At 35.9% G+C, this 14,089-nt stretch overlaps 1 protein-coding gene across 7 annotated transcripts in view; it reads right to left on the bottom strand.

The window, feature by feature from the left end:
- LOC123879660 (segmentation protein cap'n'collar-like) overlaps nucleotides 1-12,020 on the bottom strand; it is a 133,034-nt gene extending 121,014 nt beyond the window's left edge. For 2 of the 7 annotated variants that reach the window (XM_045927493.1, XM_045927495.1), the window contains exon 1: nucleotides 2,134-2,425. Coding sequence is in view for 2 of the 7 variants with exons in the window: in XM_045927500.1 (XP_045783456.1) it covers nucleotides 4,384-4,479 (96 nt within the window). In the remaining 5 variants the exon portion in view is untranslated. Of the gene's footprint in view, nucleotides 1-2,133; nucleotides 2,428-4,383; nucleotides 4,514-11,751 lie in introns of those variants that run through there. The other 5 variants (XM_045927500.1, XM_045927501.1, XM_045927494.1 and 2 more) reach the window with 5 other exon arrangements.
- Between the last annotated feature and the right edge of the window lie 2,069 nt (nucleotides 12,021-14,089).

The raw sequence follows: 14,089 nt of genomic DNA on the forward strand, positions 1-14,089 counted from the left end.
CACACGGAGGTTCTTTACCATCGACAAGAACAAGAAAAAACACATATTTTTTTAATTTTTATGGCAGCCATTTTGAAATATTTATTATTTGTTGTTTGTTGACAACAGAAATACACATTCTGTGAAAATTTTAACCCTAAGGGAGGTAAAATAGGGGTCTACAATATGTGCAGTTCATGCGGATGAAGTCACAGGCATAAACTAGTTTAGTAATAACACTGGTCCACTCCAAAAGCGAGAAACCACAGCTGCCAAAATAGTTTGAAAATGGCCAAGTGCGAGTCGGAATCCCACATGAAGGGTTCCGTGCCATCATATAAGAAATAACACTTTTAAATTTTTATAAATCATGGTGGCCATTTTGAAATTACTATTAGTATTTTCTTTAACACTAATAGAAAAACACATTCTGTGTAAATTTCATCTCTCTCTTATGGTTCATGAGATACAGGCTGATGACACACAGATGGACAGATAGACAGTGGAGACTTAGTAATTGGGTCCAGTTAGCACGCTTTAATTACAAAACCCTAGTTAGTACCATCTAACTTCTGATGCAATTCAGTGCACTTATTACAAAATAAATAAACCTCTGCATTGCAGTATTAGACAATTATAGTTGCCTACCTTTTTTTATTTACTCTCTGGAAAACTTTCCTTGTAAAGTAAACACTTGTTATGATACCTTTTCATATTGTTTTCTATTTCTAGTTCTGTATTAACATTGCCGGAAACCATAGCTAAAAATCCTCTCAATCAAACCGTCTTCAAAACTGGTAGAAGCTAAGGGGTTGATATTTATAGAGAGCACTTGGACTTTGCTCAGACTTAAGATTGAGTTAAAACGAGACAGATTTATGTGAGAGATATACATCTATCTTGTTTTAACTCTGTCTTAAGTCTAAGCAAAGTCAGAGTGCACTCTAAAGATCTCACCCTAAGAAGCAATTTAAAAAAATAAGTAACCACAAGTGTAAATTAAAAATTTATAACACCCCTGACAAGTGAAGGTTACAGTAACTAGAAAAGAGCTGATAACTTTCAAACAGCTGAACAGATTTTCTCGGATTATAGCTAAGAACACTCTTGATCAAGCCACCTTTCAAACAAAAAAACTAAATTAAAATCTGTTCATTGATTTAGGAACTTCGATGCCACAGACAGATACACACATCAAACTTATACCACCCCTCTTTTTGGGTTGAGGGTTAAAAAGATCAGAAAATAGAGCATCATTGTGATTTATTTAAAAATAATGTGCATTGTGCAGTCCACCCACTGACCTATACTAATACAAGTACACTGGACAACCTGTTTTTAAATCACCTTGATTTTCACCATTTTGTCGCTTAAAGCAGCAGTGAGTGTTATATGAACGTATTCAGAACTAAATGTTACAGATGAATCTTCTGTCAACAGTGTCAATATGACAACAAGTGGTAATTTTAATTCCCCATGGGGTAGGTAGACTTATAAGTAGGTATTTGCTTCAAGTATTAGGACTTAGAGTGTTCAATCCATCTTTACTATACATTCATGCTACATATTTTAAAATTATGTTGTTTCCTTTATCCTGCTATAGGTAGGTAGTAGGTTATATACTATACAAAAGTTAAATATAAACAGCCATGATGACTAATCCTAGAGACATTATAACCACAAGACTATAAAAGATCATGCCATCTTTTTTTACTGAGTACATTATGAAAAGGATAGCAATATTAAGTCCTGTCAGATTTGTTCATCAACTACCTTTATATTATTCTTTTTTTTTGTTTCGAAGTCAGTGTTAACTTTGCAAAATAAGGACAGCAAGCCTTGTTAATTTTATTTATTCTTCCACATATAAAAGCGCTATAATTTGCCCTATATGACTATTTATACAAGATTCTGATAAGAATTGATAAGATAAAAATAATATGTAACTGTAAAATTCTAAGTACGGACATAAAAAAGAACTTTTTTTTTTTTAACAACACTCGATGACGTGAAAATAACCTTGTTTCTTCAAAGGTAAATACTTCAAAATATTCAGCCAAGTGTTTCATGATTAACCTCCAAAGTTAATTGGTGGGCCGTGCGCAGTTAGTTTAACAATTTTGTGAGAGACTGCCGTAATTCACGCTCCGTTACCTTCAGTTAACGAAAGATATCCAATAAAAGAGGTAAAAACCAATGGAAAACAGCAATTACTGTTTCATTTGAAGACACCACACTTTTTTATAACACTTGAGGCACTGACAATCCGTTTATTATCCAACCGGTGATACGGAATAACAAATTTTTCGCAGTTCTAATAAAGTTTTAGCACTACAAATACGCGATTTCGCAATGATTTTAAGTATAAAAGACACAAAAGGCGATTACACTCGATAGTAAATTGTTTGTGACTGACTTCGGATCGAAGTTTTTGAGTGACGACACGTCATTGCCATCTGACAATTAGAACGAGACAGAGCTACACGGCAAAGCAAGATAGAGCTATCTAGATTTGACCAAGACACTCCACTCCAAGACTTGTGCCTGTGGTGTTTTATTTATTTTAAATTGTGGATGCAATACACACATAGTTCATTAAATAATCACATAATCATGTTCTCATAAAGCTATTAATTGTTAATAATTGATAAGAATATTATAGATTGTAAAAACTTTGATTAATAAAACTACGCCATCTATTGATGAGTAGCGGTATTGCTATAGTACTTACATATAGTAAAATAAAGTTGATGAATCCATTTTATGTACCATCTGTGTGAACAATGGAACACTATTTCATGAAGTTTTTCATGATTCCTCATGTGAAAAACTCCATGAAATAGTGTTGCATGGTTTTCATAACATTGCTTTCACAATGTTATGAAAATTTTTACAGTCATATTATACTAGATGACAGCACACTAACTAAAAAACTTATAATGTCTGTCGGTCTGTCCGTCCGTCCGTCCGTTCGTCCATCCGTCCGTCCGCCGTGTCCGCACTTGACCGTTTTTAGGGTTCCGTACCTCAAAAGAAAAAACGGAACCCTTATAGGATCACTTTGTTTGTCTGTCTGTCTGTCAAGAAAACCTATAGGGTACTTCCCGTTGACCTTGAATCATGACATTTGGCAGGTAGGTAGGTCTTGTAGCACAAGTAAAGGAATAAATTCGAAAACCGTGTATTTGTGGTCAAATCATTAAATAAAAATTAAAATGTGTTTTTGTTTCAAAGTAAGATAACTATACCAAGTGGGGTATCATACGACAGTGCTTTACCTGTACATTCTAAAACAGATTTTTATTTATTTTTATGCATAATAGTTTTTGATTTATCGTGCAAAATGTCGGAAAAAATACCCGAGTACGGAACCCTCGGTGCGCGAGTCTGACTCGCACTTGGCCGGTTTTTTCTAAACTTTAGAAGTTATCATTATCACATGTAGATACCTAATTATTAGGTACCTCTTATTGTGTTATTATTACATAATAATATTTTTTCATGCTCAATTATTGACTCGTTTCCATTGTATCATTTTCCAGACCGTTACATCATCAAACAGTATGTACATACAATACACGCCGATTCCAGTTGAGGAAATATTACCTATTATTATATTAGGGCCTACGCACATTGGAGCCCAGGATGGCAAAGGATTTTTGAATAATCCAATCCATTTAATAAGGATACATGGTGGAAGCAGAACCCTAGCAAAACGAAGACAGGTGATAGTACTGATGATTACTGATAAGATACCACAAGAAAAACCGGTCAAGTGCGAGTCAGACTCGCGCACTGAGGGTTCCGTACTCGAGTATTTTTTTACATTTTGCTCGATAAATCAAAAACTATTATGTACTTATAAAAATCTGTTTTAGAATGTACAGGTAAAGCCCTGTCACATGATACCCCACTTGGTATAGTTATCTTATTTTAAAAATTGAAACACATTTTAATTATTTTTTTGTAAATGATGTGCTAACCACAATTTCGCGGTTTTCAGATTTATTCCTGTACTTTTGCTATAAGACCTACCTACCTACAAAATTTCATGATTCTAGGTCAACGGGAAGTACCCTATAGGTTTTTTGACAGACAGACAGACAGGCAGACAGACAGACAGACGGACGGACGGATGGACGCACGGACGGACGGACGGACGGACGGACAGACAGACAGACAGACAGACAACAAAGTGATCCTATTAGGGTTCCGTTTTTCCTTTTGAGGTACGGAACCCTAAAAACGCGAAAAAAATCCTGTAAGTACATATTTTACCTGGCGAGTGACATTTATACTACTTTTAATACCAGAAAATCAGAGAGTTAGTTCTTCTAAATCCACGCGGATGAAGACGCGGGCATTTGCTAGTGTAATATAGTATTGTTTTTTTTATCTACTTACTGGTATATATTTTTTATGGATAGCAGCCACGTCGACCGGGTCTGGGCTCAGGCTTCTCATGGTGGGCATCACTTCGTCCAACATGTTGAGTTTCATCAAAATCGGGCGAGCTTTCCAAGCTGAAGGTACACTGCAACAAGAGAAAGGATTCCAAAGGCTGTAGACAGTGGTACACATTCTACCGTTCATTTTCTAAAAAGCGGAACTCCAAAAAGTAGTTTTTAGGGTTCTGTAGTTCAAAAGGAAACAAGTGTAAATTAAAAATTTATAACACCCCCGACGAGTGAAGGTTACAGTTCACTTCACAGTAACTAGAAAAGAGCTGAAAAAGTCTAATTGAATAAAAATATTTTGAATTTTGAATTTTAGAGGACGCGGTAAAAGTACGCATCTTTTTAAGTTATTTTATTGAACTCTATAATTTTGGGATCTATTAAACGTACAACAAAATGTGATTCGAATATCATAGTAGTTTTTGCTAGATTTAGGGTAAAAGACAATTAACAAAGCTATCCATCCTACAAGGGTTCTTTTTAACCCCCGACCCAAAAAGAGGGGTGTTATAAGTTTGACGTGTGTATCTGTGTATCTGTCTTTGGCATCGTAGCTCCTAAACGAATGAACCGATTTTAATTTAGTTTTTTTTTTTGTTTGAAAGGTGTCTTGTCTTGATCGAGAGTGTTCTTAGATAGCTAAGAACCAAGAAATCCAAGAAAATCGGTTCAGCCGTTTGAAAGTTATCATCACTTTTCTAGTTACTGTAACCTTCACTGGTCGGGGGTGTTGAAAATTTTTAATTTAGACTTGTTAACTTTATCTTGTTCTCAGAATGATTCTTCGTAATCAAACTATTCATAGATAAAATAGTATACATCCACTTATAATGGTGTTCATTGAGACTTATAATAGCTCTGACAAATAGCAGAGTACACAATGATAACAAACCATATGCCAAGTAATTAAGTTTGAATTGCTATAAAAACTATATATTATATAGTGTTTTTGTTTGTTGTACGTACGTAATAATAGGACAGCTCTACGTGCATGTATAATTATGCATCTGTCTACATTTTTATCATACTAGATGAAAATATAGTGCAAGAGCTATTGTGAGTTTTGAGAGTGCACAGAATCGCTTCTTAAATCAATGATCGCACCGTAAATCATTAGGGTTCAGTACCTCAAAAGGAAAAACGGAACCCTTATAGGATCACTTTGTTGTCTGTCTGTCTGTCTGTCGTGTCTGTCAAGAAACCTATAGGGTACTTCCGTTGACCTAGAATCATGAAATTTGGCAGGTAGGTAGATCTTATAGTACAAGTAAAGGAATAAATCCGAAAACCGTGAATTTGTGGTTACAACACGTAAAAAAATTTATTAAAATATGTTAAAATTTTCAAAGTAAGATAACTATACCAAGTGGGGTATATCAAATGAAAGGGCTTTACCTGTACATTCTAAAACAGATTTTTCTTTATTTTGTCGGAAAAAATACCCGAGTACGGAACCCTCAGTGCGCGAGTCTGACTCGCACTTGGCCGGTTTTTTGTAAATTGACATGACACAGTAATCTGATTGGTGGAACCTACACTATGCGTTCGAGCGCACCGTGAGACCTCATAGTTATGATTGTGAATACGGGCATTTAAGTAGTACAATTTGACCAGTCGGTCATTTAAACACCCGTGCGTAACTAGTCACAGGCTCTTGGCCTATGAACATTGAACTTGACTTTACAAGTAGTTAGTACTTATGCTCCTCTCACACCTCCGCTGCGAAACTTCAGTTGCGAAACCGCTGTAGGAATTCCGCTGCGATAAAGTGTAGTTGTGTAGTTGCGGAACGGGCGTCGGAACCTGCTAGTCATCAGTCAGCCATCGGAGGAGAGATTTAGATTATAGAGGAGAGGATTATTTTTATAATCCGGATGATTTAATAAATAAAGAATAGGTCTATTTCTGACCTCTTGAATTAATTTTTCTGTGAAATCGACGTCCATTTTATGAAATAAATGTAGTTTCGCTTTTAATTTTTGTCGATTTCCACAAACACGTGCGAAAACAACGCGGCACCGCAACAAAATGGCGGCCGGAGCGCGGTAGTGTGGCTGGCGTCGGAGTATTATCGACGAAACCGCGCGGGGAAAGAGATAGAATATAGTTAAATCTATGCGTTAGAACAGGCAGTTCCGTGGCAGTTCCGCTTCTCCTACATACGGACAAAACACAGCGAAATTAATGCGGTTCCGCTGTTATGGTTTCGCAGCGGAGGTGAGCTACGGGCGTAACGCCCGTAGCTCACCTCCGCTGCGAAACCACACTCACAGAACATTATCTATGTACAGATAAGTGCATTCGCTAGGCGCGTGCACTGTTATTTTGTAAACTAACTTAGTTTCTAGGTCCTATAATACTTATTATTAATCCCCGACCCAAAAAGAGGAGTGTTATAAGTTTGATGTGTGTATCTGTCTGTGGCATCGTAGCTTTTACACTATTGAACCGATTTAAATTTAGTTTTTTTTTTTGTTTGAAAGGTGGCTTGATCGAGAGTGTTCTTAGCTATAATCCAAGAAAATCGGTTCAGCCGTTTGAAAGTTATCAGCTCTTTTCTAGTTACTGTAACCTTCACTTGTCGGGGGTCTTATAAATTTTTAATTTACACTTGTCAAGTCGATTAGCGCATTACGTAAACGTCAGACCGCGCTGACCTAGATTTTTATCAAGACTTGCAGGAAATTCAGGCAAGTCTATGCTAGATAGTAAAATCACAAAATATAAAGATAACGAGAGTTCCATTTTGATGATAAATAATACTAAATTATAACAGTCCATACTAATATTGCATTATAAATGCGAAAGTGTGTCTGTCTGTCTGTCTGTGAATTAACTTATATCCCGGGGATGGACATAGCCTACTTTTTATCCCGGAAAATCAATGAGTTCCCACGGGATTCCCCATCCGTTCAACCGATTTGCATGAAATTTGGAACCGAGGTAGCTTGCGTCCCTGCAATTGACATAGGCAACTTTTTATCTCGAAAAATCAAATAGATCTTTAAAAACCGAAATCCACGCGGACGAAGTCGCGGGCATCCTCTAGTTTACTATATAGGTGCGTAATTTGGAGCAAACGATCAAAAAAAAAATCCGCATGTCTTCTATAAAATACAGGGTGTTTTAACCAGAAATCTAACAAAAACTTAGCGTTATTATTATGCTACATCAACACAATCCAATGCCAATAACCTTGTAGTTTTGCTGATTTAGTATTTTTCGAACCCGCATTGTATAGCGTGCAAAACTCGGGTCAACGCCCCACCTACGACGCGGCATTGACCTCGAGTGACCTATTTACGGAACATTCGTTGATTTCTAGTGTAAGTCATTTGCTATATATTGTGAACTTTTAAAAATACAGGATTAAAAAAAATCGTAGTTATTCCTTGAGAGTCTGCCCGCGAAATTCAAATTTAATATGGTTTTTCGCAATTTGTAAATTAATTCGACAAAGTAGGCTTATGGCATGACAAACTGCAAACATAAACAACACACAATGCACAATCACACGCAAACACACAAACACACACACGCATACTCTACATATACACACATGCACACATACATATATACCACAAAATTCACGTAAGCGCACACGCACGAAAACCTATAGGCTTAATATTTACTAACAATAACATTACACTACATTACTAATATTTATTACTAGTGATACAGGATAAGAACTCGGTCTCTAAAAACTCATAACTCAATGTACGCACAAAGGAGTGACAGGCAGTTGGATTGCATGATACCTCACAACAATGCCGCGTGTACGTAACTACAATCACTACCTACCCTCCATTAAAATATATTATTAAGACTTTTTATTTTTATTGGTACACTATGTTTGATTATAACGCTGTTGTATTGGTACGGTTTTGCATGTCCGACCATCAGCGCACCATATTAACACATTTAAATTAAGTACTTAGGAACGGGAGAAGTCAACCCACTGTAATACAGTGTTTACTAGCACAGGGGTTGTCAAACCTATTCGTATGTTCTTACTAACTTTCTAACATTGTATACCTACTGTTTATAAGGCACATCTACTAACAAATACTTAGTACATAGCAAAATATTGTAAAATAATATTTAGGATAACTATTTGTGCATTGAAATAGTTTAAGAACTAAGAATGAATAAATGGTAAATGGTGATTTATGAACCGATTATGAACCGATTCTAATTCCGATAGTGGCAGTATCATCTTCACAGGATTACATAAAAATCTTTACTTGAAAGTGTTCAGTTTAAGAAATTAGTCAAAATAATGAGTTTGACATGAGTTACTCACAAATTAGTCGACACTATAACTAATTTCTTAAACTGGACCCTTTCAAGTAAAGATTTTTATATAAACCTGTGAGGATGATACTGCCATTGGCGCAATTAAAGTGCCATAAGCCTACTTTGTCGTATAAGTTTACAAATTGCGAAAAACCTATTTAAATTTGAATTTCGCGGGCAGACCCGTCTCATGCCCCTTAATGTAAAATAATACCTGAGTCTTTTATTTATTTATTTTTTTATTTTATTTAATAGGAAGCCAACGGTATACAAAGAAAAGTAATTATAACGAATTATATAAACTATGTAGTATACTCACTTACAGGCTAACTCAAAACTTCTAAATAGTAAAACTTAACCTAAGACATTCGTTGCATAAAATCTATAATAATTAAATTAATTACTCAATAAGCCAAAAAAAACAATAATTAATAAGTCGTATAAAATTAAAATATTAATAAAATAATAAATAAATTATAAATAAAATATAATTAGTACTAATAAAATATAATTTAATTTATTATTTAATAATATTAAATAATAAATAAAATAATAAGTCTTAAAAAAATAAAAAGATTCCGACGAATTGAAAACCTGCTCCTTTTTTGAAGTCGGTTAAAAAGTCGGGTCTTCTTCGGGTATAAGTTCGGGTACAAATCGGTCAACCAACCAATAAACTGTGAATCGTAACAGGAAAATGCTCCGTTTAGTTTATTAAATAAGTACCTATACTGTATACTGGTAGGCGGAATATCGGTGTTTCCCATGACCATGACATGAGTCATATCCATATGTGATGCGAATATAAATAAGTATCTAAGCACCCTGAGCGACTGTCGCTTTCTTTTTACCCGACTGCGGCAAAGCCAAAAGGAAGGGTAATGATTTTAGCAGTCTATGTATATATGTATGTATGTTTGTATCCAGATTCTGTGTGTTCCACCGTAGCGCCTAAATACTGGGCCGATTTTGATGAATGAGGTGTCAATTGGTTCGTCGTAAAGGCCCGGGTGACATAGGCTGTATTTTATTCGAAAAAAATTGACCTAACGGATGTAATCAGGGTTTTAGTTTTGAGGTTTATCTTGTAATCAGTCTAGACTCTATAAGTGACGACCACGAAGACTTCAATATAGGTCCCGGAATTACTGGGGCCATCTCGGGTCGCTCCATTACTATATCGCACGGGTTTTTCCGCATCCGTATTCGCAAATGCGGAACATTCGCATTCATTCAGACATCCGCATCAATTAATGCGGAGCTTTTACGGATGCGGATTCACAAGTAACGACTTGTAAAGAAAGTGGACAGGGTCAGAGTGGCGCGTGCCTCGCACGTAGTAGAGCTAACTATTTATTGGAGCTGGGTCAGTAAATGATCCACTCAGAAAGAGATTGGAGGCTGAAAAGGCTGCCATTTTACTATTAAATTAAATATAATTCACCAATTTTTAAATCTAATTCTTGAACGAAGTTTTTTTCTCTTCATAACTACGTTTTGTCGAATAGTACCTATTGGCGTTATGTTGGCTCCCCTGTCTGTCCAAGTCATTGGCACCATATTTGCATAAGAAGACGCAGATTTTGTTTATTTTCATTTGATATTCCTGAATGAATGAAATGAAAATCAAATGAAAATAAACCAAATCTGCGTCTTCTCATGCTAATATGGTGCCAACGATCACCCAACAGACAGGGGAGCCAACATAACGCCATAGGTAGGTACTATCCGATGAAACGCACTTTAGGTAGAGAGAGGTATATAATAATATTATGTACTTAGTACGACTACAAATTGTTTAAGTTTTGTTCTCAAAATATTAAAATTAATCAATTTTCATTTATTTATGTACGTACGTAATTTACGTCTGAAATCCGTATCTGCATGGGCATCCGCGGATGTCAAAATTTATGCAACCGCAAAACCTTGCCCTGTAGGTTTAACATGGTAGTAACCACAGATATTGGAAATTAGGAGTTCTGTGATAGTAACATACTATTAGACAGACAACAAAGTGATCCTATAAGGGTTCCGTTTTTCCTTTTGAGGTACGGAACCCCAAAAATACTGAAAACAACAATCAAAGCAAACGAACATCTTTTGGGGTTTTCTTTCATGGTTTATTGAGAATTGGGATGTTCTAACTCGGAAAAGAAATATGTCATACACCCAAAATGTGATGTTCATAATTATCTACGGATCCCTAAAAGTGCGATGCCCGACTCGCACTTGACCGAGTTTTTCATTTTGAGGCGCGGAACCCTAAAAATATACAAATGAAAGTAAAAGTAGGTAAGTATTATGTTATGTAAACATGACACTTTTATCATACCTACTCGGTTTTTCTGAATGATACGTTCTAATTTTGAAATATTATATTTCTTTACCTACTTATTTATTCCTATTTTTAACACCCGACCCAAAAAGAGGGGTGTTATAAGTTTGACGTGTGTATCTGTGTATCTGTCTGTGGCATCGTAGCTTCTAAACTAATGAACCGATTTTAATTTAGTTTGTTTTTGTTTGAAAGGTGGCTTGATCGAGAGTATTCTTTGCTATAATCCAAGAAAATCGGTTCAACCGTTTGAAAGTTATCAGCTCTTTTCTAGTTACTGTAACCTTCACTTGTCGGGGGTGTTATAAATTTTTAATTTACACTTTGTAATATGATTACTAGAAACATGCAATAATATATAGCTAATGCAAAATGGCTTTTAAATAGACGCACGTGTTTTTATAAACCAATAAAGACAATAAGCAATTAATGAATTAAGTTATAATTAATCAAACAAAAGTAAACTATTTCTTATAATAACGTCATTTCTTTGAATTGATAAAGTGTACAATAAAAAATGGCCTGTGTACATCGATTGTTATGTAAACAAACAGCACGAACGCCGCTATTGTACGCCAGAAATGAAACTTAAATATAACCTTAGCCTCGTCTTTAATCTGTCAAAGCTACGTGATTTAATACTTTGCACACATATTACATCATATTTATTAATACAATACCTACTTACAGAATAGATTATAGAAAATCCAATACACAAGAACACTACACTTTTAAGCACAGATGATAAAAGTTTTTAAACAAGTTTTGAACGAAAATTAAAAAAGAAAAAAATTATCACGTTTTCGCGCTTAAAGTATACGCGGAAAAATTAAATAGACACGTGTTTTGTAGGCTATTGATTGATCCGAGCGTATGTTTTGATTCGGCCGGGTTATATCAATGGAGGAACGTCGTTACTACTGTATGTGCAAAGAACTACTGACATGAGGATAAAGTATATAAATAAAGTTGTATAATGTATTGTCAATAAATTACGCCTGTCTTTTGTTATAGTCGAAGCCGAAACTGGGCTATTCCTAGGTTTGACTAGTCAATCGGTCCTCAATCCTCACTCAATACATCTAACAAATGTAAGCCTATAGTATTAATATAGGCCTAAAACTATAGACTAAAGAGCCTAGTAAATAGGTAGCTATCTACGTATGTATTAACTAGGCTCCTTAGTTAGTCTAAGTTCAAAGTGCAAACCTTCGGCTCGGCTGTTAGTTAGTGCTATTGATTACTAGATGTTGCCCGCAGCTTCGCCCGCGTGGATTGGTCAGATCCCCTGTAGCATCAGGACTGAGGAGTTTGAATCCAAATTTTTTATGGAACAATGTCGCTAAACTTACCTTAACAATTAAAAAAGAATTACGCAAATCGGTTCAGTGTGCCTAGTGGGAGATTTTTAACCTATTCGATCGCGTAAAAGTTAACTGCGTTTTGTATGGAATTGAAACAGCGCCATCTTCTTGTCACTAGATGTCGCTGTTTCAATTCCATACAAAATGCAGTTAACTTTTACGCGATCGAATAGGTTAAAAATCTCCCACTAGGCACACAGAAATCTCGGAGATATCAGTGTAAATAGTTAGAAAACACAACTCCATTTTTCAAACTCTGTTAAAAAAGTAGCCTATGTTACTCCTTGGTTAATCCTCTACTTGTCTGTGAAAGTCCCGTCAAAATAGGTTCAGCCATTCCGAAGATTCCGAAGATTAGCCCATTCAAACAGACACGACACATCAATTTTATATTTATTAGTATCTATAGATTCGGTATTCCATATGGCGAGTAGTTGAATTATTCGCCAAAATTATTCGACATCAATAACTGTTTAGGCAGTTAGTTATTAGGAGTTGTAGAGGAATGATCAATCATTTTATCATCATATTACATGTATAAGTACTACATATTATATGAACCCTGAAAACTTTCTTTTTTAGGACTCCGTACACGAAGGGTGCAAACGGAACCTTATTACTAAAGCTGTCCGTCCGTCCGTCTGTCTGTCAGCGGGCTGTATCTCATGAACCCGTAATAGATGAGAGTTCAATTTTCACAGCATGTTTACTTCTATTGCCGCTATAACAACAATTAATAAACATTTCAAAATAGCCGCCATGAAAATTAAAAAAAAATTAAAAAATGATTTGATTCTTCTATGATGATACGGATTACGGAACCCTTCATGTGTAAGCCCGACTCGCACTTAAGCAATTTTCAGACAGTCGTGTTTCTAGGTATATCGAACCCTTTTACGACTTTTCTAAGATTTTCTTAACCAAGATCTGAATTTTTCTGCGATTTAAAAAAAATCAGTTAAGTACAAGGCATTCAGTACCCTTGTCTGCAATCTCACCTGGTGGTAAGTGATGATGCAGTCTACGAGTAAGATGCAAACGGGCTAACCATTTGGTTTCTACACGGCATCGTTTTGCGACACGGCTTTGCCGGTAAAGTGGTATCTAGCCACAACCGAAGCTTCCCACCAGACCAGACCAGAAATTTAGAAACTATAAACTTCTAAATCCTTGCCGGGAATCGAACCCGGGACCTCCCACTAATAAGACCACAGCGCTTAGCACTGCGCCAGGGAAGTCTTCTAGATACAGCCGGTTCCCACTTGTCGGCTGTCGGGTCCGGATTTTAATCGGATGTTCCAGTAGGAACATTTTGACACAAAATCGGTTTCAGCCAAGTGTGAATTACTTCATATAAAATGTTCTGCCACTGGAACATCCGATCAAAATCCGGGCCCGACAGATGACAAGTGGGAACGGGCTGTTAGGAACGAGTTGTAGAATTTCACTTTGACTATAACATTATCATACATAACTCCGTATAATATTATAATTGGCATGATAAGGTATTGATAAGAGACAGTTTTGCTAAATTCGTGATAAGGTAATCTTTTAGCATGATAACAAATGTACGGATTCGGGTAAAAAATAATCTTGCTAGTCAAGTTCGAATTGTGTTTCGTCTTAAAATGTATTTTTAGGGTTCCGTCGCCGAAGGG

The sequence above is a fragment of the Maniola jurtina genome, chromosome 28, assembly GCF_905333055.1.
Source record: "Maniola jurtina chromosome 28, ilManJurt1.1, whole genome shotgun sequence".
NCBI lineage: Eukaryota > Metazoa > Arthropoda > Insecta > Lepidoptera > Nymphalidae > Maniola > Maniola jurtina.